This window comes from Kryptolebias marmoratus, linkage group LG6, assembly GCF_001649575.2.
Source record: "Kryptolebias marmoratus isolate JLee-2015 linkage group LG6, ASM164957v2, whole genome shotgun sequence".
Lineage (NCBI taxonomy): Eukaryota > Metazoa > Chordata > Actinopteri > Cyprinodontiformes > Rivulidae > Kryptolebias > Kryptolebias marmoratus.
Window position 1 is genome coordinate 5,285,762 of NC_051435.1, and position 27,659 is coordinate 5,313,420.

Genomic DNA, 27,659 nt, shown 5'->3' on the forward strand with positions numbered 1-27,659 from the left:
ACTGATATTATTTGGGAGGTTGATTAGTTGAGCAGCAGCAGGTGAGTTCACAAGAAATAAAGCAGTAATAAAACAATATGAGAAGAAAGTTGGAGAATTTAAGGACTACTAATCTACTAAAATGATTCAAGAACCAGGTTTAATAAATGCTCATATAAATCAATATGTTCTGTTGAACCAACGAGTAGAAGAAATTAACAAGGAAAAAATCTGTCTGTGAAAATGTTACTTTAGCTTTTTTATTTTGCCACTAAAACTGGGATCAACCTATTTACTTTTGCATGTGAATGATATCAATTAATAAAAGATCCAATAAAATAATATATTTTTTAAATTGTCCACATTAGACAGACACAACCTTGGTTCTTCCACTGAGCCTTTTTACATTTAAATTATATCTAGGTGGTTTAACAAACAAAAACACATTCTTTCAACAATGTTCCAGTATAAAACCAAGAATGGAAGAATAGTAAAAAAGCACCTAGTGCCAAGATAAAATTTCTAATAACCTTCAGGTTAAAGTTTTAATAAAGTAAAGACCACTTACTATGTCTTTCAATTTGATTCCTCAACGAAATATATTAAAAAAATGATTGGTAGTTTAAGACTTTCTCATTGTACCATATTTCATGTTTAATAGCTCTACCATGAAGCTGAACAATATTTGCAACACACATACATTTTAATTAACACACTCACGCACACACACAGTCGCACAAAAAGCACCCACACAACCAGACGTTCAGTTGCACCTTCCAGGAAAACAAGATCTTGTTAGCAGTATGACAACAGCTTGAACGCTCCAAATGGCTCCGTCGTCGATGCCAAGCAGGGTTGGACACAAACGCAAAGATGTACAGTTAGAAACACATTATTAAAAACCCTCTAAAATCTATAATTTTCTCTTTTGACGGTTGGTCGTAACCTAATAATAATATTGAAAGGAAGAAAAAACACAATAAAGCATAAACATAAATTTTAAGAACAGAACGTTGTTGTTTGGGTGGAGAATTTTGGTCAAAACAGTAAGTGGTATAATGATAACTTTCCTACCCTATAAATGATTGTAATCAGAGGTAACCAAGTTTATGGTTGAAATGGAAAAGAACATCTTGTAATATGACTAAAATAGCATCTCAAATAATAGAGAGGAAAAACAAAACAGTAAATCGTTCAGATAAAATTACAGTTTTTTGTTTTTTTTTCATGTCTGGGAAGTTTACAGAGTTAAAATAAATCGGTTGGTTCTCAGATTTTCCTCTCTTTCTGTGGCTGAGTTTGTTCTTTTCTCCCTGGGGGTGCTTGGGTGTGAACACTGACACCCTGCCTGGTTTTAAGTCCATCATGTGGTCATGTCTAAAGCAAGCGCACACACAAACACTCAAGAAATCCCCAAAAGGCTGGTGCCAGCAAAGTGAGAAACACCAACAACCACACGTGTTGTGTTAGTAACCTCAGCCCTCCGTGTGTGTGTGTGAACGTGTGTGTGTGTGTGTGTGTCTCATGGGAACAGGGCTCAGGACTCTATTAAGCAAGCATGTGTGGAATGCTTTCAGAGGGAACGGGACAAGATGGCTGTGGGGGCCACCACGACGCGCCTCTCTGTCTCACTTGCCCTTGATCTCAATTGGTCTCGCTTTGGCTGACCCATGGCAGCGTGAAGGGGAGCCATGTCAGACACACACACTTATATACACACACAAAGTGCCATGAAGTGAAGAGATGACCTGCTCGGACAGGCTGGAGGGCTCTCAGGGGTCCTCTGCTGTGTCTCTAGATGCTTCGTTTACGTCTCCAGTGACACCAAGGAGATAAACGAGGCTCGATCACCTAATGAAGCACGTTTCTCCTCTTGTAGCTTGTAATACACTTACTAATGCCTCTTTTATAGGCACATTATTTTACTGTTAGGATTCTTCACATGTTCACTGTTTGAAAAGCCAAAAGTCTTTTAATTTATTGCTTTTTAAGGTGTAAAATTCAAATAACGTAAGTATAAGAAATTCATGTTCTCATAGCGTAAACATCAGCTGAGCCTGGATTCATGTCGACGGTCTCTGTTTTTTTTTTTCTAAGAGTAAACTTGTGCCTTGTTTTCAGTGACGCTATATAAATTGTTTAAAACTCAAATATTTTTTAACCTAGGTTAGGAACTGCTAAGTTCTACAAAAAGTTGACTTTGCAAGGGAAAGTTGCAGAAGCCAATGGATGACAAACATTTTACTTTTTTCTTCATTATTATTATTGTTATTATTATTGTTATTATTATTATTATTATTATTATAGCATCTTGAGATAAAGTTTCTTTCACAAGATAATGGGTTAAGATATTGCCTAATTTTGAGCAACAAAAGCTAATTTTCCCTTAAATGGATTTTTTTCAAAATCACAAATAAACTAAAGGGGTATTTTTTCACCAGAAATCAGGACAGTCGTGCTGACAATTGATTTAAGGTGAACTTGTCACATCAAGAAACATCCATCCTTGATCAGTGCTGATTACTTAAAACTAGCTTTGTTATCTTGACATCACAGAATCAACTCGTAATCTTGAGAAAATAACATCAAAATCAATAACTGCGGTTATGGCTGCTGCCAGCTTCTGTAGAAAAGAGCACAAGCAGAAGAAACTAGCATTGCTTTACCTGTTTTGAAGATTTCGTAGCGCAACGAAAAGCCCGCCCCCTGGTGAGCGTAGTCCGACACAAACTTGATGTGGAGCGAGGGTCCGGATGAAATGATGGGTGCGGGGGCGATGTTGCTGCAGTGCTTCCCAAGCAGGTCAGCCGTCTCGGTGCTTCCATCGTGGACCTCTACATAATCATACCTGTAAGAAACAAACACGTGATCATAAGACCCAACTCTACATGATGGACAACCGGACATTTCAACATCTTCTTTTCTTCTGTACGGAGAGTCTGTTACAAATGTGCTGGTAAGTGAAACAGAAAAAGTAGCCGACAACATACATGAACGTTATTTGTCATACTGATGAAGGTTCTAATGGAAAATAAGAGATAAATTAAATTTGCAGAGGATAAAGTATTTAATACAAAACTACATATTTCTTTATTAGACCCTTAATTATGATAAAGCTAGTTATTAATAAAAGACAACTGAATAGTTTTACCACATGAGGTGCTAAAAATAAGTAATGGCTTTGTTTTTTTAGTTTTTTGATAGTATTGTTTGATGGAGGTGCTCAGACATTTCCATAAACCTAGGTAAAAGGTAAACGGATAAAAATGAACTCTAAAATCACAATCAGCTACATCCAGTGAAAATAAACAGAATGCTGAGAATTGTTTTCTGCTATATAAGGCAGGCACTGACAAGAAATCTATTTATATTCTCGTTTCTTTCATGTTTTCTAACAACAAATGTTAAGGTTTATCTGTGGACTCACAGCAGGAGTGTTGCCTCTGTGTCTGGATACCAAAGGGACACCTGCCTGCATCTAAAATAACTTCCTGGAAATAAATTCCTGGAGCTAAATGACTTCAGGCTTGAGTTTGATTTGAACATGTTCCCTTTCAATTAGGGAATTTCTCACAGTACCAGTGGTGTGTCATGCCCATTATTTCTGACAAGATAAATGTGTTTTTTTTTCTGAACCTAAAGCATCTTTGAGTTTCCACACAGTAAAAAAAAGCAAAATATCATCAGTCAGCAGCTGAAGGCTTCCCAGAGACTCCCCAGATGTAGGTATCAGGTACCACTGGATAATAAAAGTAAAGCTTGTGATAATTCGTTGCCATGGTGCACACATTTTAAAGACACTGAATATGAAGGAGGTGGTAATGTTTTCACTATTTCTTCTCTTTTATGTGCATGACTTCTAAACAGAAAAGCAAACCACATGGATTAGGTGGTTTGAGATTTAATCTATCACGAAGCTTCAATCTATGAAAGGTTTTTCATCTAGAATCAAATCACTTTTTATTAAATGCCAAGTTTTAAACTATTTTTAGGCCATTGAAGTAGTTAGACCAATCCGGGCACAGGTTTATTAATTTTTCATAGCAGAACATTTGATTCCAGCTTTTTTCTTCTCTGTTTGATCTAACCGTTCAAGTCGTCACATATTTGGTCATTTGTGTCTCGGCAAAACTTATGGGAGATATTATTTGTTTTGTTAGAAACTTATATTTTGGAGCAGTACAGCTCCGTATCTTACAGCTCTCACACACAGATGGGCAGTAATAGAGGGGTGGGGCTGCAGCTCATTGAGAGACAAAACAAGACAAGAGCACACTCATAAAGTGGAATTTGGCAATTATTTCTAATATTAATTGATTTTTATTGACTATACTCTTTTTGTAATTGTTTGAAGGCAAAATTGAAACTACAAATTTCATTGCACAGCAACTTTACGTTCACTGCCATGGTAAAATATTTCTAAAACAGGCTTAGAGTTGCACAATTCTAAATGCTGTTTCATCCTCATAACGCCTCAGTTCTACTGTAAAAGTGACAGAAAAATTCACAACATTTGTGTGCGGATACGTGATACAGCCCACCTTCTGTCATGTAACAATGGGACTACAGACAGCAGACATGAATTAAAGACTAAAGAACAAACATCGCTTTGAAAAATGCAGCCAAGTAGTAGTGTGACACACTGGTATGTGTGTGTGTGTGTGTGTGTGTTTAGGCTATGGTTGGCTGTCTGTGTGCAGTCTGACAGGTGAGCATCCTCTCAACATAACGAGGGTCACACACCTCCTTCTGTCCCAGCATGCTTTGTGTCGAGCTAACACCAGATTTATGATGCAAACTTGTCACTAAAGTGCGAACATGTGTGTGCATCTGCATGCACATTGGACTGTATGACAGATTCTGTCATATTTTCCCCAGAGAACGCCTCAATGTGGTGACAGTTTCTCCCTCCCCTTTCCTGCACTGACATCTTTATTTCCCAGCTACTTCACGCAAAAGCATTTTCTTTTCTTCTCCAAGCCCAATCTTTTCTTGATCATTCTTCGAGCGGTCTCTTTCGAGTTCATTTGTACTTATTGGTCAACACCAAAGGTGCAAGAGCAACAATGTTTGTGTCTGTGTCTGAGTGTGTTTGTTTGTCTGTAGTATTAATAAAATATTTCATGAAAAACTGGAAAGATTTAAATGACTCTCCCAGAAAGTAATCAGTGAATATAAATGAATGAGTCAACTTGATTGAAAATGGCCAACGCAACTAATTAACCTTAGCATACACAAACATGCTTATAACTTAGTCAGTTTTACATATATTAAACTCATATTTAGTTTGCTCAAAGCTGATGGTCATCCCCAACATATTCTCGGAGCACTAAGCTTTTATGCAAGACCTACTTAAAATTTTGCTATGGACTGTTACGGTCAACTCTATCTGTCTGTTAGCAAAACATCTCATGAACTATTAGATGGTTTTTTTTTAAAAAAAACCTTCAGTACATAGTCACTTCATGTATGTCTACAAATAATTACCTTTTGCAGGCAACCAAATTTAAGATGGCCATCACAACCAACTAGCTTAGAAAACACAAACTTGGCTGTAACTCGGTCAGTTTGACAGATATTATGCTAAAGGTTGGTGTGGTAGACACAGAGAATCATCACTAACACTAACAATAAATTTGCTTAAAGCTTTGACAATTGCTGTTGGCACCATCCTTGTCTGCCTGTTTGCAAAATATCTCATGAATCTGTACAGACTTTAATGAAACTCAGAAAACAGTCACCAAATATACCTACAACCGAATAACTTTTGGAATCAACCCAATTTAAGATGGCCACCACAGCTTATTGACATTAGCCAACACAAAAAAATGGCTACAACTCAGTCCATTTTACAGATATTGAGCTTCAAATTGATGTGGTAGTAGCTAGGTAATTTAAAACGATACTCTGAGTGACACCGCATGCCGTATGAGATTGCACATATGGTTGTTTACAGGGTTTGACCAAAACAGCTACAACTCCATCCCTTCACAGCTTAAGATGATCTTCGTTTAAAACTCTGGTATGAAAGACGTGGGCGGTATGCATTCATTCAAGGAATGCTAGACCTTTAATTTTGTCTCATGCATTTAGACACATTAACACCAGCAACGTCAGAAATCTCCTCAGCTGCAGAGGCAGAGAAGGTTTAAAGTTTAACTGGCACACTGCACATGTAATCAGAGAGAGAGAGCATGAAACTCATGCTGCCTTCTCTACACCTTAGACAGACGGAGACAGGTGTGTCCCCCCTCATGTCTCCCTCCCCTCTGCGTTGAGCTTTTAAAAGAAAGCACAACAAACCCAACAGCTCCTCAGACCTGGAGACACAAACTGTTCACACTAATGTTCAGAGAGTCTGTGGTTCTGCACATGGAGAGGGGTGTGAGTAGGAGGAACACAGCTTTTAACAAACTGTTAATCCCATCACCTCTCCCTTCTTTGCTCTCCTGTCCACAAATATATTTCACTATTACAGAAGATTTACTGAGACTCATCAAAGCAAATGACAAGAACTCCAGATAAAGTCCTCCCACATTTTCTCCATGAAACTAATTTTCTAAGCAGAACTGAGACTGTTTAGGTTTTTCTTATAATGGTATAAAAGAACTTGTTGGATCTACAAACCTATACTGTGACAGGCTTTAATCCACACTTAATTAGTTGTAGGACTGAAAGTCTAACATTTGAGACTCAGAGAGATTTATGAGTCTGTGCCTGTTTGTGTTTCAGGATAGAGAAAGTTTGTTAAAGTACTGGCTGACAAGAAGCCATAGGAAAAGCCTTTGGATACAGATTAACTTCCACTTCTTACTGCTCATTGCCTTTTTGGTTGGGACTTGTCTTCTTACACCTCCAGATTTATTTAACATCATGTGCAGACACATGCAAAACAAAAAAATTATATTAGTTCAGGTATTCCTGAACTAATAGTCTTGTGATGATAAAAAACAAACAAAAAAAAAACAATCAAAGCAAAATGATTATCTTTTAAACTCTTAGTTAAATTCAAATCCATTTGTCGTAAACTGTATGCCATTGTTTTCTTTAACTATTTATCTGCAGTGAGATGAACTTCCCTTTAAGTAAAAAACTGGACTTTGAAACTTCCTAAAATGGAACTTATTGAAGGATTTATCCATACAAAACCTTCCTGTCTTAGTCATGTGAATAATAAAATGCAGTTTCAACCATTAGGGATGTTTTAACGTGGTTCACAGAGAAGCAAAACTGCACTGTTGGCTCTAGATCAGGAAAAGGAAAAAAAAAAATAGATGTAGTGGTTTCCGCTGAGCCCTCTGACCATTCACAGCTGCTTCTTGCAACACCGATAAAGCTAGCAAGCCACAACTAACAGGAATTCACAAACTGTTCCTCTTTTTGTTTTTACTCCTTCTTTTAGTTTTTGTAAGTGGGCATATGCACCCCCCCCAAAAAAAAAAATAATAAATTCAATAAATAAATAATATGGACTCATGAATACCTTGCTCTGCCTGTTAAAATCAAGATTTTTGCACAGTCAGATTGATTTTAAGAAGCTGGAACAGATTTGTAAAATTAGCTTTTTACATTAATATCTGTACTGTGGAACATTATTGCTCGGCTTTACCTTTTGGAGATGGGCAATAATAACCTGCAAATAGTTCCAGCATTTTATCCTGAAGATTATATTTGAAAAATAAATCGTATTTGCCTTCAGTAGAGGTTTTTGTTTTTTAATTTACTTGGCAGTTGTAGTAAGAGTTTAATCATCATATTGTTCCTGAAAATAAGAAGTCAGGATTATGAAAGTGCACTTCTCAATAGCATTGGGTGTTAAAATCTATCTATTATAATAAATCATTCATTGTGAAACATTATGATTACCCCCCGAACACACACACACACACACACACACCATTTGGGTTGTTAATATGTTCCTGTACCTGCGTCGACTTGTAGAAGCAGCAGTAAGTCGGCCATTGAAGCCGTTAATAGAGAGTGAGCCGTACGACTGACTCCACTGATATCAGGTAATAGGTCTATTATTGCCCAGCATTGGACAGTGTGTATGTATGTGTGTCCAGCCATGGTCTCCAGGACAACCAATCGATTCCTCATTATGGCTTTAACACACACTGATCAGGATCAGTCCTTCACTGACACACACACACACTCAAAGTTATTACAGTAGCAGACATTGATCAGGTAGACCTTCAGGGCCCCGGGGAGTGTCTATAAATCAGAGCAGTGATATTATCATTACTGCCAACACGACCTGAAGGTGGTTTTGTACAAATAGATTTCTTAAAGTTGCTACATTAGTGCTTAACAAATGTTCAGATTCACCTTTTTAGAACATCAAGCCTGTTGAGCTGAAGAAGACAGCTACCTTTTTTATGACATGTACACAAACAGGTGGTTTAGGTGAACTCTTCACTTTGCTTTAAAAAAAAACAAGTTCATAACACTGTGAAAAATGTTTTTTTATACACATTAGCAGAGTCAGTATTTAGCTGGTTGGGTAAATTGTTTTATCATTTGGAGGACAAAAATTGATATTTCAGCACCTTATCTATGACATTCTGCAAACTATTTTAACAATCTAACGTTTCTCAGTTTTATTCTTTTTCATTACAGCTTGCTTAGAGATACCTTTGACCTAGAAATCTAAATTAATAATTCTTTATTTTGTTGCAGGTGGTAGCAATTTATTTTGTTGCTTTCTTCTAACAGCTGCTTCGTACTTTGTCAAGTTTTAGGACTTGGCAAATCAACCTATTTAAAACAATTTGTTTGGTTTGTTTTTTCATTTAATGTCCAATAGTTACAGCTGATGTGTTTTTGGAAAGAGGTGATTAACTGTAGCTCTGGGAGAAAATCGTGGGCGTCTCCAACTTGTCTCAAAAGCGCTAAAGCTGTATTTTGACACTTGCCCTGTAGCTCTCCTCTGACAGAAAACATCTCAGGCAAATTTGTGAGTTTTTCTTTCTTTAACAAAGAAGTACAAACAAATTTGACCGTATCTGCATTTTCCCAGATAAACAACTTATCATAGACGTTCTGGCTTTGAGTAGTTTTCTCTGGGTTATTGTGAAAAAAAACAAACAAAAAAAACTACTGATATTCATGATATCTCATTTACATTTCAATTTTTGACCTCCCTATTATCATAAAATGATAAATAAAGAAAGGTATAAGTGATTTAACTGATATACCAGCATCAATATAAAGGGTCAAGGCACTTTAAAGTTACTGTGCAACATGATTGTAAATAACCCCGAAACTACTGTTCCACTTGCTCATGTTCTAAGGAAATCTCTTGCCACACTAGTGTGCCAGTACTGTTTTTACTCCTCTGACTTTTGTATGGATGCACGGCTCTCCTGCTTGTAGAGTCACAGTGATGTTAATTCAAACATGCAGGCAGCTGCTAAATGCCCACAGCTGGTAATCGAACTGTCACTCCACATGCTGCTCCTCTCTCCTCCTCCCTTTCTGTCATGCCCTCTCTCCATCTTTCCATCCACCGTTCTCCTTTTGTGCCACTCTGCCCCGAGGCCGGTGTCACATCACATCACTCTACTTTTCTTGCTCCTTTCTCGGTTGTGTCCGTGGGACTCCTGCCTGCCAGCCAGGTGTGCCTGCATGTGTGATAAAATACTCCTACACTTCCAGACAGCAGTGTTCTTGTTTGATATGTGGCTCACATTACGCTGGATATAAAAGGAGTAGAGAAATCTGGCGTGGAGTTAAAAGATTGATTGGGGCAGAGCAGAAAGACAAGGTCTAAATCATTAGTGAAACCATTATCGTTGACTGCAGCTTCTCTGTCATACAAATCACTACTTAAGTCATGCTTTACTCCACACTTGCAGTGTAAGCCACAGAGCAATGAAAAGGCCCACATAATTCCCTGGTTATTGTGCTTACGCAGTACATGACTTGACTTTAGAACCAAATTATGCTTCTTCCTTCAATTCCCAGCCCTAATGCATGTCTTATCATGCATCAAACATTGTTTGTTTACCAACACAATGTTTCAGATAGCATCTGACTCTATAAATGATGATGAAGGTGGAAAATGGTGAGAAACTCATACTCAGAGGGGGAGGGAAAATAGACACTATCAAAAGTAAATCAAGTTAATGACCTAGCATTCCACCTTTCAGTTTTAAAAGATCATCCTATCATGACGGAGCTGTAGTCCTGATGGTCAAACGTTGAAAATAACATTAAGTGTAACTGCACGCAATATCATGGGATATGCTGTGGTACATGTAGTGAATGACTCTCAGCTACTACCACACCAAACCTTAGCTCAATATCTGTAAAAATGACAAATTATAGCATGTTTAAAAAGGTTTATTAACTGTGGCAGCCATCTTAAAGCGGGTTGACTCCAAAAGATAATCAGTTGTAGATGTCAACTCAATGATTACTTTTTGAAAGTTTCATTAAAATTCAGTGATTCATGAGATATTTTGCAATTGGTACAGACAAACACACACACACATGCATGCATGCACAGACATGGGCAAAAACATTCTCACACTCCTCTTACCTTCGGAGGAGTGTGGAAAAAAATGCAAATTAGGGACAGGAAATAAGAACGGAAGTAAGAAGAGGGAAAGATTGTGGCATTTGGCGTGCGCTGCACATTTTCTGATATTAAATACTGAATAATAATTAGACCCATTAAAAAGAATGGCTCATGGCAGAAGAAAGACATAGAGGTGAGAATAAGGAGAGAAAAGAGAAAAAAAGAGGGAAATTAGACTGGCACACACACAGCAGATTGAACAAAAAAGGGGGCAAAAGGAGAGGAGAGGTGAGGAAGAACGAGGACGGTGGGCACGATAGAAAAGAAGGTGAGGCTGACAAAGTTGCAACAGCAGATGAAAGATGATAGATGGAATCCATTGGGCAGTAGTGAGGAGGGTGGGAGGAGTGGGGGATGGGGGGAGAATGGGGACAGAGCCAGGAGGAAAGAGGAGAGGAGACAGGGGGACAGGAGGTAGCTGTCAGGATAATTTGCGCCTGCCCTCAGCGGACCCTGACACAGCACTTTTCTCTAAACCGGCTGTGTGTGCGTTTGTGTTTGTGTGTGAGCATATACTCCAAACAGAGATCTAGCTTTCAGAGACAGAAAAGTGCAGCCTGCAAAAATAAACATTAATACAGAATCATAATTCTGAAAAAGTTGGAACGTTGTATAAAATGTAAATGAAAGTAGAATGCAATGGTCTGAAAATCTCATAAATTCATATTTTATTCATATTGGAGCATAGTAAATTTATTAGATGTTAAAAGCAGAAAATTGTTTTTTTTTTTTATAAAATAAAGTAATTTACACCAGTCTGTGAAAAAACAGTGTCTAAAATGTCAGGATTTGAGTATCTTCAAGTTTATTGTTTTTTAATTCTGTTATTTGGTTGTTCCTGTGTTTAGTTTTGTTAGTTGGTGTTTTGCTCCCTGTGCCCTTTGTGTTCCCTGTCATCATTCACCTTTCCTCTGCTCAGTACCTGTCAGCCTGCCTCGACCCCCCACACCTGTCCCTCGTTTAATCAGTCACCTGTGTCCACTTACAAATTACCCTCAGCCTTTAAAACCTGTTCATCTCCTTCACTTCCCCGCTGGTTCAGTGTCACTTTCATGTGTTGTCCAGTTTTCCTACTGTCTCACCCTGCAACTCTGAAATTTTTGTTGCTGCCACATCAGCCTTTTGTTTGTGTTTCTTATTTTAAATAAATTACTTTTTCTTTTCGAGCTCTCTGTCTCAGTCTGCATCTTGGGTCAAACTATCCACCAAACTTGACAAAAAATAGTGAAACAATTTCAGAATAATATTCCTCAACAGAAAATTGGGAAGAATATCCCATCATAATAAGTCATAATATCACAGATCATCGTCTGTAAACACAGTTCACCGTGAAGTCCACAAATGCTGCTTAAAGCTCTATCAGGCAGAGAAGAAGCCAGATGTGAACACCATCCAGAAACGCTGCCGTCTTCTCTGGACCAAAGCTCATTTCAAATGGACTGAGGCAAAGAGGAGAACTGTTCTGAGGTCAGATGAATATGAGGGTATACATATATGGGTTTATGAGATTTGCAAATGATTGCATTCTTTTTTATTTACATTTTAAACAACATCCCAACTTTTTCAGAATTGGGTTGAAGGCAATAAAGCACCATTTGAAAGTTTTGAACACTGTTCACTTTTAGAAATACCTTTTTTTATTTTACCTCATCAGCTGTAGTTGCTTTATTAGTCACAAATGTCTCATGTCTGTTTTTAAATACAAAAAAGGGTCATTGTGGCCCTCTCTGTAAAACATTTATTGCATACAAAAATATACAGAATATAACAGGAAGGTTTATTAATGTTGAGACTTTTAATAGTTTAAATTCTGTGAGTTATTTTCAGCAACATTTATCTTTTACCAAAACATTTATCAGTGCCATGCAGATAAAAAAAGAACAATGGATGCAGATAAGTGGACCATTGTTTTTACATTTCTAAAATCCAACTTTCTCATGCTCTGTGACAAATTAAGCTTCATACAAACCTCTTAACTCTGTTCTTTTATTTCCCAACATTTTGTGTCACAAATAGAGGACACACAGAGAGGCAGTTTCCTCTTTCTGCACCAGTCTGTCACGCGGTTAAGGAACACATCATGAATCATACTCCACTGCACAGATGCAGCACATTTCCAACTAAAACCCGCCTTCTTTAATGTCCTGATCTATAATCATACGGCGACAGTCATGTGAACGGAAAAAAGAAGTCACCGTGAGACATTTTCTCTGCAGATACAGTTAGCTTAGCCAGTGCTTGTCTGTATTTTCCATCATCTCTCATTCCTGTCAGCTGTTTCTCTTTAATCAAATTACTGTATATGAATCCTAATGAAGACTTTACAACCTGCAGAATATTTTACACAATGTGATGTGTTATAAATTAAAGACTACCATTAGTCCCATAACAGAGTCCTGACAGTGCCATCCTTCTAAGATTTTGCAGATGTTTTTGGTGATTAATGTGGCCTAAAATGTCTGTCTTTCGGAAAGTTGTGATCAAAGTTGTGACGTTTTCAAGATTTATTTTTTCTTTATTAAACTTGTGACAGATACAAGCAAACAAAGCAGTGTTGATGCCATGGTCGGGATATAATAAATAAAATCAGTGAATCTGCTGAACTTTATGAATTACAAGTTATGTGTTTCATAGAATTTCTCATTTTTATATTTTTGTTCCACATGTATGTTGTCAGGTGTTGAAGACTTAAGTTAGATTGCTCTGAAAGGCACTAGCAAATTTTTCCTCCAACTAAGTGGGAAACTCCTCCCTTGCTTCTTATCATCACTTCTAGCTGAGTCGTAGCCTGGTTGACTGGAAAGAAACACTCCCAAACATACGCTCCGGGTATGTGTTACTGTAAAAAAGTGCTTGTTGAGCAACACTATTTGTTTATGTTCAAACACAGTGTTGCAATTGGTGCAAAACAGTTTTCCACCACTTTCAGGTAATACCTCAGGAAAGTTACATGCACAGATGTTAGCAGGAATATTTCACAGCAAATGTGATTTTCTGGCATCGGACATTTTCTTTTTGCAGATCTAAATTCCAGGAAGTGGTCAAATTTGAAAAACAAGTTGTTGTGAGCAAAAGTTGTGGCGATTGGTTGCATTTGTATTAATAGTTGCAATCATAACACTGCAACCTCATGCAGGGACTGTTATAATGTGATCATAAAAACATCCTGCAGGCACATGCAGATTCACAACAGGGCTATTCTGTGACTGAATTTGTCCACATGTTGATAGCTTATTAAAAAAGCGAGACAAATGGTACTATATTATGAGTTTCTATATGACAGAATGAGACTGAGGGAAACCATGTGGATGTTCATAAAGCACTTTTTGTTTGCAGATATAGTTGACTTCTTTGTCCCTGCAAGATGAGTTTGGTTTTTGTCCCCTAAATAGAGATTTCCATCAGTTTTCTGTTTCTCAAGGCTGAGAAAAACAAAACATGCTTGGAAGAAGACAGAGACAAGCGTGTGTATGTTGTATGCTGTTGTTGTTTTGGATGATCAATGGACGAACATGTATGCCTGCCTTCAGCATGGACGTGCACACCTTCGGCTTCTACTAACATCAGCTTGTCAGGCTCTTAACATCACTTTGCAAAGAACAGATCAGCAAAGAAGAAGTCATAATGTGTGCAAAAGGCACAAAAACTGTTAATAAATTATAAATATGACTAAATATAAATAAAACAACCTGTCGACTCTGGTGTTTTACCTGACTATTTAATTGAAATTAAAATTTTAAATTTGCTTTCAATACTTGTGGTTACCTTAAAAATTTTGCATTGATTTTAAATAGAAGTATAAATTAAAATGTTTTAAATAAAAAAGTGATCAAGTATTGGTTTAAAATCTGTTGTGGGTGCAAGAAAAAACTGTTAACATGTTCACGTGTGTTCTCTGTATACTTATTTATATATTTGAATTAAATTAAAATAACTTTATAAATAATTTATTTAGTAATTTTACACTATTATACATATAGAAGAGTAATTTAAAGCAATATATGACATTACTTAGGCAGCAATCACAGTTTGCAGTTTTGTTTTTAAACCAAGCGTCGTCTGTGGGCTTTATAAATGTTTCTATATTAGTTTTGCTTTCTCTCAGTGCCACTGGATTTGAATCTTTAGCTTTTTACACTACCTGTGCTCTTAATGTCCCACAGGTTCCTGTACTCTGTATGAGAGAGGCATTCGCCCAATTTTGTGGCAGGCACAGAGATAAGAACGGGTTAGTATATTTTATAGTTCTTAACTCAGAACTTCAAAAGCCATCAATTCAGAAAAATGTCAGTTTCTGTTTTTTGTGTTCACATATATCTTACAGACACTTAAGACTTTTGAAACTATAATTAGTATGTTATTCCCTCTTGAAATTTCTCCTCCAATAATACAATTATTTTCCATTTAACTTGTCTTTCATGATGCCTCCCTGTCAGTCTCGCTGTGCAACCAAAGCTGAACAACCCAAAAAAACAATGATGAACACCAAATCCTCTAATCTGTTCTAAGACATCCAAAGTGTGAAAACCATTGCTGGAACTGTAAATGTGTTGTAATTAGACTTTGATAATTAGAGGCAGGGGACCAAGGGAGGTCCCAGAGTGATTATTATGGCAGAGTGAAAGCCAGAGAAACAGAAGGAGAGTGGGACGAAGTTTATCAAGCTCAACTCTGCAGCAACTCAGCAACTCTCAGGCAGAAACAAGACGAAGACAGAAAAAAAAAGATCCAGTTTAGCTTCTTGTGAAACTCCCCCTGATTCATCAATCTCGCCCTCACCTGCAATCCAGTTTCTCTATTTCGAAGTGCGGGTTGAAGTTGAGGACGATGCGTTGCGAAGGCTCGGGGGCTGTAATGACCCAGCGACAGTTCTGGTGGGGGGGATACTCCAGCGGGTAGCCGGGTGTGGTGATGTAGCCGGCTATGCTCGCATCCAAGTGACCACCGCATGACTCCGATGCTGCAGGGAGAAAGAGAGAAAAGGAAATAGGCAAAATTATGAAAAGTACATTTCTCAACATGGTCTTTGTAAAAGGCGATGGGCAATAGGCATTCTGTCAAGGAATGCTAGGTTTATAGTTTTTTTTTTTTTTGAGTATCAAATGTTTAACCTTTGAAAAAAAAAAAATATTATTGGAATATCTTATCATAGGTTATTACAGAGACCTCTCAAAACCAAATGACAGAATAAACATGCTCTGTGACTTGTAGGATAAATACTACTACTACTACTATTAATAATAATAATAATAACAATAAGAAAAACTGTAATTACTACCAATACAAAAACTAATAAGGTACGACCATAATAATTTCCCTCAGAGCTTCAGATAAGAGTATGTCAGAGTCTGTTTTCTTTGTCATTGAGAATGAACACAACACTGTAAAAACTCACAATTCTATTCAAAAGACATTCAATTGTTATGAGTTTAATCTGTAAAATCAACAGAAAATTTATGTTTGCAGTGACAGGAAATGAGAAACAAACAGAAAAATGGACATTTTATCTTTGTGTGTATGGGGTCAAAAGCCACAAATTGATGCACAAAGACATGATTGTGGCTCAGAATGACTCACAAACCTGCTATAACACACACACGCACAGTCTACCAGAAGCCACAGTTACTGTCACTGAGCGGATCCACTTGTCAGAAGTCATACGTCTGTCTCTTGTCATAAACAATGTCCCATATTCACTGCTGCAGATGCATCCTGACATAGATGAGTAACACACACATATCTGTCACACCCAGCGGCAAAACACACACAAGTTCACTGTATAAAATCTGTAGCGGCTATTGTGTCAAAAGGCTGGCTGCTCTTTTTGATTGACTGTGCAGACTTTCCATGCCAGTTAAGAATCTTGATCGTCCAGTAAGTTAAACCATCGTGGTGGATATGGACTGAATGTTATCTCTGTTATGTTTAAGACCCTCCTTTTCAATGATAACATTGAATTTACAGTCAGACCACAAAGTCTGTAAACTGTTCTCATAAAAAAGTGCACAATAACTGATACAAAATACATTATGTACAATTATTGTTCAAGGATACAATGGGAGAAAGTCCCTTACAGACCATACTTTTTAAGAAAAGCAAGGAACCAGAAGATTTTTCAGGAAATTTTCAAGGGTGCCTAAAATTCCAGCATAAGCTTGTGTTAGTCTAAGCTAAGAAAAAAGCCAGAAGTGTTAAAGTAACCAAAATAAAAGTTAAAGCTGCTGCCTTTGGCTCCATATGATCACTGTGGTAACCACACACCTGTGTGTCTCACTCCCTGACTGCCAAGTTCTGAGAAGCAGACAGTAACAGACTGAATAGTAAGCCTCAAACAGTCTTTGAGCAAAAACTATAAGTCAGATCGTGAAACTTGTGAAACTGTCAGCAATAAAAGCCTCTGATGGTCACACATGAAGTTTTGTGTTGCTACAGTGTTTTTTGTACGAGCTTTGACAAGCCAAACAGAATCTTCCCTTACAGGTTTGAGGAGAACATTTTGAGCTGAAATATCACTGAAGTCTGTGGAAGCTTGGGTGTGAACTCTGCTTTCTGGGAGTATTTGAGAAGAAAATGTAAGTCCTATAGCAATGAGGGAGACCGAGGGTGAAAGTAGACAAAAATTACATTTTGGTGTCTATCTTATGTACTGAACACAAAGAGTTTTGGAAAGAAAAAGAGTTTGCTTCAAAAAATGCTACAGTTTTTGACAATTCAGAAATTAGTATGTGAACATTTCTTGGAAAATTTAGGAAAAAAATCATTAAACTTAAACTGTGATTGTGTGAAAACCATAAAAGAAATCAAAGTGCTAGTTCAGATATATAAAGTCCAACTTTCTATGACTTGTTTAAAATTTTACTTAATGTCTTTTATTTCTGTAAAGTATGTCTAATTTATAGAGCTCCAAATTGGCTGGGTTGTCCAAATCCTATTGAGTTCTATTATATGTTTTTCTTGCAGTTTTTTGCTAATTTTGTCTATGTTGTACAACATACCAGTTCTAAAAATCATAGCACACTATTCTCAGTCTAGCTGCAGTTTTGGGTTTGCATGTTTTATTTCAAAACTGCATGAAGAGATACAGAACAAACATTTTGAACAAGATAGTAATAAGGGTGCTTCAGTGCATATGCATTGCCACCATCAATTATTTCAACAGTGACAAACACAAAAAATTCATTAAATAGTATATTTTTAAAGAAGCAGATGTCCTTCTAGCAAATATTTTGAGGATTTAATGGCAAAGATGGGCTAGGTTATTCAAATGAAAACAGCATCTGCGAACATTGGCTGTTTAGTATGGAAATACTTGGCTGTTATGCAACCCCTAAAACAATTTCCTGTTTTTCAAAGAAAAGGAGAACAAACTCACTATCAAACTCCTGATGATGTGCATTTTTTTTTTAGCTGTGGCTAAATATGCATCAGAAGACATGCCTTGGGGGGGTGGGGGGGGAATCTCTGTGAAAAGGTTGTGTAACTTGTTGGTCTGAGCCACCATCAGGCCTTCTGTGCTGTAACATTTTATTTATTGCTTCTGTGCTGTGAGGCTGTGAGAGCCAAGTCAAACTACTCAGCAGAATACAACATGTTTTTAAGCTATTAATAGACCAGCTACTGTAAACCAACTCTGAGAAGAGTACAACGTGCACACATAAGACACAGTATAAACACTTTACCACCATCACCATTTAAAAACTAAATTACACGATGAATTCATTGTTAAAAGTCTAACTTTTTACCATAAAACTTTGCAACATGATGCAAACATTTAAGAGTCAGAAAGAAAAGATTAAATAGGAGGTCAGACTTCAGCACATAGTAGACAACATGAGTGACATGTTGACATTTATATCTGGTGGCTGCCTCATTCTGTCTCCTAACAATTAATGATTACCAGTCTGAATGTCTCTGCTTCCTTCTCCTTCATGCTGAGAACCAACCAGTCCTTTCTATCTCCTCCTATCTGTTTCCAATCTCCCCTGCTGACATTCAGACATACAAGAGTGGAGCTACAAGAGCTGTGTAACCCCGCCAGATGCATTTATCTCTACACCACCTGGATTAGTGTTTAACCACTCCAGAATCTCACAGCAGCTTCAGCCAAACACCACTTTTAGTACAACGCCTAGTCAGCTCCATCTAATGAAAACTTTGTGAGATCAAATACAAAAGGAATACATTTTGAAAAGCGCCAGTCAATCAACATTTTATTGCAGCAAATACGATGCAGATTTTGTTGAACTGGACTAGTTTATCTTTCTCCATCATGCCGTAAGGTGAATTTGACAGTAACATGAGTTTAAATGAGCTGAAGTAAACTCAGTTGGCATTGATCAGAACTGTCAGAAAGAAGTCTAAAAAAGGAAACAAACTAAACCAACAAACATCAAGATGAAATCGATAAAAAACAAACCGTGACATTAAGAGTCATCCCACAAAATGTTTTCCAAGATGTTTACTTTTCTACTTTGTTTTCCCATGAAGACAAGTAGGAGTAAAAGCACATGGTTAGAGTTTTCATGAAATATAAATAAATCAAGCTTACAATTTTATTATTTTTGGGGTGACACCCTTACCATGTCACATAGTCTTGTCTATGTGACATGAATAAGATTAATTTTGCAACTCTTTGAAATACATTTACAGACAAATGTACCCATCATTTGAGACTGGGATTCAAAGAATTCTCTGGAATAGTCTTTACAGATTTTTGGGGGATATGCTACAGCTTGATAGAACAACGATAATCACAAAAAATAGGGTTTACAGTTTTCTCAAGTTGCGCAAATTTTAGTTTAGGAATGTCTGAATAAATCCCTTGAGCTGCTTTAACAGGCTCATCAAACCATAAATATTCTAAATATCATTAACCTGGTACAGGCAGGTTTGATTTTCACTAAAACTTTATTCTTTTCTCACATTCATCCACAACCAGATGGAGCAGAACTTTTCTCTGTTTATCCATTTTTTACCAGTTTGGCACATTCTCGCCTCCTCCTCTCTCACCTTTGGCATATGGCCGATAAAGACAGCACCTCCTAGTGCCTGATGAATAGGGCTCGTGTGATGGTGAGGCAGGAGTTTTGTGTGTAGGAAGTATTGCGTCTGCTTCACTTTATGGCTCTATCTGTCTCAGGGACATACACACAAAGTCGTTCAACAATTATTGCGTCCAAACAGGGCAGCAAGTGACACAAATTGAGCTCACGAGTGCATGGTTGACATCATTGTGCATTAGGTGCCATTTAAAGAGGATCTGATATTGTTTGCTCATCTACTTTGTGCACACACACATTTACACACAGTGAAATGTCAAGTCCCTGCAGTGAGGGGCAAAGATATTCAGAGGTGGGAGTAAGAACTTTCTTTTGCTATGGAGAGAAAAAAGAAGTAAGCGTCTAAGCACAGCTTCCAAAACAAAATCAATTGCAATGCTAATTTGTATTCTGTGCTAAAGCGCTCAGATCTGCATGTTGTGAGGATATGCTGAGTTGGTAAAAAAAAAAAAAAAAAAGAGTTTACGCCAAGAATGATCAAACAGCTAAAAAAGGTCTCTCACTTGGCTGCAACTTCTGGCAACTTATTGGTGAACAGCATTTGTTTTAAACTTTGTTTTAAAGTGCTTTTTTTAATGTTCATATCATATAATATACTATCATAGATTAAAATCACTGCTACTGGTGCTTGCTGATGCCTAAATCATTGTACTTGTGGGTGTCTGTTTCTTCTTCTTATGTTTGTAGTCATGTCTCTTTTACTTTTACAAATTGCTCTTCTGGGACATATGAAGAAAGATGAAGTTGAAAAATGTCTTGCAACGTTTGTAGAGGGTTCTCAATTTCCTTGCTTGAGTCGCAGGGGCTCACTGTCTTGTTGTTAGAATCCTAAGCATGTTAAAAAAATTTGTGCTCAAATTTCCTCAAAAATAGAGTTGTTGACGGTGTCTCAAACCTTTTTCAGCTCTGTGGTGGGCATTTCCAACTCGTCTTGAAAGCACTAAGCTGTATTTTGTCACCTGTATGGGAGCTCTCCTTATGACAGAAAACGTGCCCAGGTCTAAAAAAAAAATGAAACATGATCAATAATAAAACATTTATCTGCCTATCTTTATTTTAAATGGGTTCTTCAGCAGATTTAATCATAAATGTGGGGGTGGCTGCCAAGTTGGGTACAAAGCGAGCTGAGGTGTGTATGGTGTGGTGGAGGTGGGCAATGAAATATGGTGCACAACCTAGAACAAGAGCTGCCAACTTAGCAACTCCTCAGACCCCTCTTTCGAATCTTTTTCAATAAGGTGATTAGTGACAAATCCAGCAACTTTTCCTACTGTTGTTGACTAAAAGAAGTCACGACACTAAAATAACTCTCTATTTTGGGTCACTTTTGTAGATCCCAAGTCCAGATAAAGCAGGAATGTTGGAATTTTGACATATAAACATATTTAGGGTGTTTTTTTACTCACTTTTTGACTCTCCCATTGTGTTATTCCACTTTCCTAAAGTGCCTATTACAATTACATGCACATGGCAAGTTGCAACTTCTAGCAACTTTTAGGATTGCCAATAGTTATTTTCCTTACTGAGGAGTTGGCAACCCTGGTCTAGAATACAGTTTTTCAACCCATGTACACAACAATATACCATGAGTTTCAGAAATGGGTCAGGCAAAACAGGGTTGCATAGATTACTGGTTGCTTGGTCATAACCTCTCAGAATTCAGTGAGACTACAATAGAAAATCTGTGCATGTTTTTGCAACACTGAGTCACAAACTAGTCCCCAACAGTGAGACGCTTCCTTTCGCTGTGTTTCAAGCTTTTCTTCAGTCAGAACTTGTTCATCCTGGGCACTGGACTCTGCCCCAGTGAACACGTCTCACATCAAAACGCCACAATATTCTCTGTCTCGGCTTCCGTTCCTCTCGTAAACACTTCCCTCCTGTTGACCCTTGTTTTCACACAAAACAGATTTTTTTTTCCCCCAAACCACAGGAGCATGTGGAGATCATCAGGGAGAGGTTGTATTTAAACCACATATTCACAACAAATGTGCAAACACAAACCGCTGAACATTGCTTATATTCGCCTGGCTTGGATATCACCGGATTCAGACCACACACACAGCTACACACCCACGATAAGCGGCAGTAAATGGTGCTAAGCAGTCAAGCAGGGATATAAGACAGGTCGCTGCATTATTTATGGCTCTCTGCCGTGTTTGGTATTGCATCCTGATAACACCTATTCAGCAACTTTTCCCCACATGTGCATATCTACACACACACACACCATCCATAATGCCAAACAGATAAAAACACACACATGAATCTTCTTTGCACAAATGATCCACATCCTTGTTTGTTGGCCCAAATTGCAAATGTTCTGACCTTGTTTCTGAGCTTACTTACAGATTCGTCCTCCCTCTGAGGGAGTTTGATTTGACTCAAAACAGACATTTTTTTTGAGCCTGTAGAAATCGATTTACTAGTCTGTGAGAACTTTGCTAATGTGTTGCAGTCTGCATTAATTTCCATGGGCCTGACCCCCATGATGAACGCATTAGCAGTTTAGAAAGTGTTTGTTTGTGAAAGTGGGAAAATGTTTTTCATGCAGCTGACCAGAAAGCTTGTTAAGAGACCAGCTGTCAACATTTTATCCACCAACACTGGCCCTATAATACAAACAGCACACTGAGTCAAGATTTCTTATTCTGACCTTGAATGATCCTCATGTATATTTAAAGGCCTGGCATTTCTTGAAGGAATGCATATCACCCAAGTTTGTGTTGATAAAGTCGATTAGCTTTGTTATGAGTTTTAGACGCACAGGCAGTGACTACTTTCACACAGTCAGCCAGCCTTTTTCCTACAGCATCAGGTGATGACAACCATCCAGATAATAAGATTCAAAGCCTAAAGGACAAAATCCACGTTGACCTATGGTGCAGTTTTTGTGCGACCACAGCAACACAAAGTACCATAAAAGCTTCAGGCAATGTTTCCTTAAAGAAAAATTAAAACAATTTGTTGTAAAACAGTTTGTGTAACTCTGTCAAAATGACAAACACTGAAATAACATCTTGAAATGCTTTGCTTAAATCAAAACCAGGGAGTTATTTTGTCTCTAAAACATTGGGGATTGATAAAAGACAGAGGGGAGAAAAAACAAAAAAAAAACAGAAGGAAGAAGTAGTCAGAGCAGGATGAAAGTCAGAAAGGAGACTGATGCAAGAACATCTGTCTCTCATCAACTGTAAGGAGAAAGTCAGCAACTCAGAAAAGCTCAGTGGACAAAAAAAAGTCCAACCTACACACACAAACTGAGCAAGAAGCACATTTACACACAAACAGGTGGGGCTGTGTTTTCCAGGTGTTCTGCATTGAGACTCAGTGGAAAACTACTGAGTGTGTGTGGATAAAACGGAGTGAGTGATGACTTTGGAGGGCTACAAAGAAAAATGGTGGGGAGGAAAGACAAAATGAGTCAGAAAATAAAGCTGAGTGTGTGAAAAAAAGAAGTACTGACACAGAAAGAACAAGCGTTTTAACATCCAAAGTGATGACATAACAAGGAAATACCATAAAAAATTTAAGGAAAGTGTCAGGAAGCAGCATAAGGTAAGTAATAAAAAAGGTACAGCATTTTTGTCAGTTTCAAAATGGTTAGTTGTTCATGGAAGCATAAAGAGTTATAAACTGTTAGTAAACTTTATCGGATGCTTTATGGCAGGATGATGAGATTATAAATACTACTGTAATGTCTTTCTGATAAGTTGAACTTCAGCTGCTCTACAATCAGCTGTTTGTGTCGATGTTACAACAACCACCAGAGGGCTTTACTGAACATAAACCGGCAAAATACAATCTGAGCATAGACATATACTGATAGACCGCATGTATCCTTCAGCTCTTGTTGTTCAGAATTGAAGCCAGCAGGAACTGTGTCGTACTTTTGGAACCAGAGTCTGTGCACTAGCAATGAGGAGTTTTAAATGTTGCCTACTCCCTTGCATAACAAATGAATATGTTTACAGCGAAACATATTAGAGAAATTAATATGTGAACACAGCAGCAAAGTAAGAACGAAGTAAACCAACAAGACTCAACAGCTGAAAAAAAGAATCTTGAGGTATGTTTTCATTAAGCAAGGGCCATGTCCTCTTCTTTTGCATGGAGGATGGAGAGGGCAGGACTTAAAAGTTGTACAGAAACTATCCGACAGGGAAGTTAGTCCAAGTGAGACTTTAACTTTCAGGTTTCTGTCTGAGATCTACTTTTATAAATATCTCTGATCCTGAGGGCCAATAAGGACATAGTGACGATCTCTATCTGACCTTCAATGCCCTAGGGTAAAAATAAACAACTTAAAATAAATCAACAGGAAGAATATACCCTAAAAGTGTTCTCAGAGTTGTCTGAATGAATGACTATTTTTTTCAATTTAAGGAGTGGTCCTTAGACTGCTTTGACTAACACAATGTGACCCTTTTGAAACTAAATATTGCCCACCCTGACACAAACAAAAGAACAGATGTACTTATGAATTTATCTACAGTTTTACTGTTTTAGCTAAGAAGGGAATTATGAATAACACAAGTTTCTGAGTCAACTAAACCTTTTTATAGCTTTTATGCAGTAACTGTTGGAAGAAATGTCCCTAACTTTGTAACCACTCTGCCAAAAGTACAAACAATCTGAGTTTGTAGAACCTTAAAGTAGGTTCTTTTCCAACATCAAGTGAAATGTCCTCCATATAATTGTGCAATGATTGGTCCAAACCACAGAATGGTCCTGTAACTGCCTCAGTATGACACTGAAAAATAATTGTATACGTTGTTAAAATGACTGCAGTATAAACAAGGGTTTTAAATGAAACACAGAGGAACAATCTGACAGTGACGCCCAAGGTTTGTTGAGCTCAAACAAATGAAATTGTGTAATTTTGATTTATTTCCCAACCTGTTAGAACCCTTCAGCATTCCTGGAGACAAAAACAATCAGATTACATTATGATTGTTGAGCTTTTGTTGCCATCGCCCAAAACCATGAAAGGCTGTTTGTCTGTCTCTCTGTTAGCAAAATATCTCATAAACTAGTCGATGAATTTTAAGATGGCCACCACAACTAATTAACCGCAGCAGAAACAAAAGTAGCTATAACTCAACTTCACAAACACTGAGCTGGAATTTGATGCAGTATTAGCTGAGAGTAATCCTCAATCCATGCTGTACTTTGAGCGCAAACAGACTGGAAAAGAATTTTATTTAAAAGATTTCAATATTTTTATGGGGATTTTGTTTTTTGTAAATAAAGTAAATTAATTCAAAAAGTATAAAAGTCAGAAATACTAAATTTCACAGGACACTATTCTTGATCGAGCCGAATGTTTGATATATGAACAAATAAAATAGCTCAAAGCATGCAGAAGTAGTTTGATCATAAAAAGTGGAAGAAAATACAAACAGAGACCAACAGTGTGAATGCTGACTCAGCAACTAGATTTGTTATATCATCTTCAGATTTTAACCTAAAACTATTTACCCTAGCTGTTAAATTTGCTGATCTGTGCATTTTTTTTCACTAGAGTCTGTTATTCTCATCTTAACTTGTTGGAATGTATTCATAAAAATCAACAGATTAATTCAGTGTACTCCTTTAAATAACTGGAAAACCATCAACTTACATCAGGCTTCTCAGAAACACGAGAATGAACGTCTGTAACAAGTCGTGTGAATGGATTTCCAACAAGTGTGAGAAAACACAGATTGACAGAGTCTGAGAGAATAGGCAGAAAGAGGAAAAAACACAAAGAGCGGCAGAGACAGTAAAGAGATTTCCCACCGTGTCTGAGCGGCGAGAACAGAAGGTGAGGGAGCTTTCTTAAGCGGGGTGAGGAGAAAACACTGACAGGGGTAAGTGTGGAGAAAGAGACAGAGAGCACTATTAGAGAGGAGCTGAAGTGCCGTGAAAAAGGGGGGAAACAACAAGATGATTCAGCGTGACGAGAGAGAGAGGAAAACAACCTGTGGCCTCGCACCATCTCCAGGGACTTTGTTTGTTCACAGGACATTTTTCTTCGTGTGAGAAGGTTTTAAAGCAAAGAGGATGAGCAAATATTACAATGTGAAGGATTTTTCATGATCTCTGCTGCCATCTGAGGATATTTTTTTCTTGACAAGTGCATAAACACAACTAGAGACATGCTGGTCTCCTCATCCTCTATAATTAGTCCATTCATTACTAAAGGCCAGTGAGGACACTAGAATACTAACAGTTTACTAATCACATGATAACTGTAATTAGAAGATCCTGCTGGACGCACTAATTGTTCTTTCCCTTTTACAGATGAGAGCGAGACAGAGGGAGAATGTGCCAAAGGATAATTGGCTTAATGTTTATTCACTCTGTGCAAACTGGGTTGTTGATGTTTAGTAGAAGAACCCTCTTTGATTCTCACCTCCCTGTACATCCCACTTATTAGGCCACGATTATCACCCGCCGCCAAAGTCTGTGTGCGCGTGGGTGTGTTTGTCATTTCAGCAAAATATCTCATGAACCACTGAATGGATTTTAGTGAAATTCTCATTGGATGGACATTTACAAGTGATTAACATTTGGAGTCACCCCAATTTAAAATAGCTTCCACAGCTGATCAACATTAGCCAACACAAAAAAACATCTATAACTCAGTCATTTTTCCAAATATTAAGCTCAAATTTAGTGTGGTACTAGCTGAGAGATCCTCCAAGCACTAAAACATCTTGTGAGATCTCACAATATTGCTTGAAATCTGGCATATGAGTTTGGCCAAAATGACAACAACTCTGTCCCTTCTCGGCATAAAATTATTTTAGTTTAAAACAGGAAAGGAGGTGAGTGACATGCATTCCTTCAACGAATGCTAAGTCTTTAGTTGACATTTGCCTTCAAGAAAAAAGAAAATCCATATATAGTCATCATCTGAGTCACCAGATGAATGTGGATAAGTCCTAATCCTGAGACCTGGTGGGAAACACCTGTTACCTGCAGGATATTTAAAGTGAAATCTGAGGTGATTCTACAGCAAAGTGTCACCTGCCACACAGCAGTCACACACACAAACATTTTTAAACCTTCACAGTAGAGAGCAATTTGAAATCTGCTTTGGTGAAAAGAATTTTACTCTTCTGTAAGTAAAACTTTTTCAGATTTGTTCTGTGATTTCGATGAAAAACCAACTATCCGTGTTCAAACTGTGTAAACGTGTCGTGTTACTTTAAATGGCAGGGCTCCTTTAATTGTAATGTAATTCCATCATTACCAGCAAGCATAAATGTGAATCTTTTACCTTCGGGGTGTCATAATCAGAGTCTATTTAATGTTATACCTCAGGCAGAAACCCTCCTGTGCACAGCAGAAGGGAGGAATAAATCTGGATTGGTTTTCTGCAGGTGGCTCCACTCAACTACTGCTTCACACTCAGCTGCTTCCCTCTCCTTCCTCTAATGCCCTATAATACTCCCTCCCTCTCACTTTCCCTGCTCTCCCTCCCTCTTGAAGGCTCCTAAACTCTTGCTCTTCTTTTTTTTTCCATTCTCGTGCCTTGTGTTTTACTACATTATTGTTTCAGTTGGCTAAACTGGAAGGAATGTTTACAATTCATAGGTGAGGCATCAGAAATAGATCTTATATTATAATTGTCTCCCCTCTGTGTCAGTAAACCAACACGCCTGACTTTTCAGAAGTAATAAAGAGCATTTTGAGAGATTATAACAATATTTCTATGGAAATGCATAAAGAAACAGTGATTCTTTGCTTTTTATATCACATTTTTATGATTTTATCACACACAGCTGTAAAATGAAGCCAGTTGGATCATCTTTATACGCACTAAAAATCTTTGTAAAAACAAAAAAAGTTGGATTCATATTTACAAAATATCTGCAAGATTTTAAGCTAAATGTCCAGGTAAGTGTATTAAATTGTATTATATAGGTTATATAGATAAATGTAGTATATTTTTGGCAGGAAGTTATTTTCCTGAAATGGTTATTAATCAGTCAATTTTACAGATATTGTGCTAAAATTTAAATTAGCAGCTGAAACTGATCCACAATACA

General features: G+C 37.5%; 1 protein-coding gene across 3 annotated transcripts in view; it reads right to left on the reverse strand.

Annotated features, from left to right (window-relative positions):
- Window positions 1-27,659, reverse strand: part of LOC108238544 (neuropilin-2-like) — a 106,160-nt gene that overhangs the window by 74,956 nt on the left and 3,545 nt on the right. For all 3 annotated transcript variants that reach the window (XM_017420702.3, XM_017420701.3, XM_017420700.3), the window contains exons 2-3: window positions 15,341-15,521; window positions 2,646-2,827 (exon numbers count right to left, since the gene is read on the reverse strand). In XM_017420702.3, coding sequence (XP_017276191.1) covers window positions 2,646-2,827; window positions 15,341-15,521 — 363 coding nt within the window. The remainder of the gene's footprint in view (window positions 1-2,645; window positions 2,828-15,340; window positions 15,522-27,659) is intronic.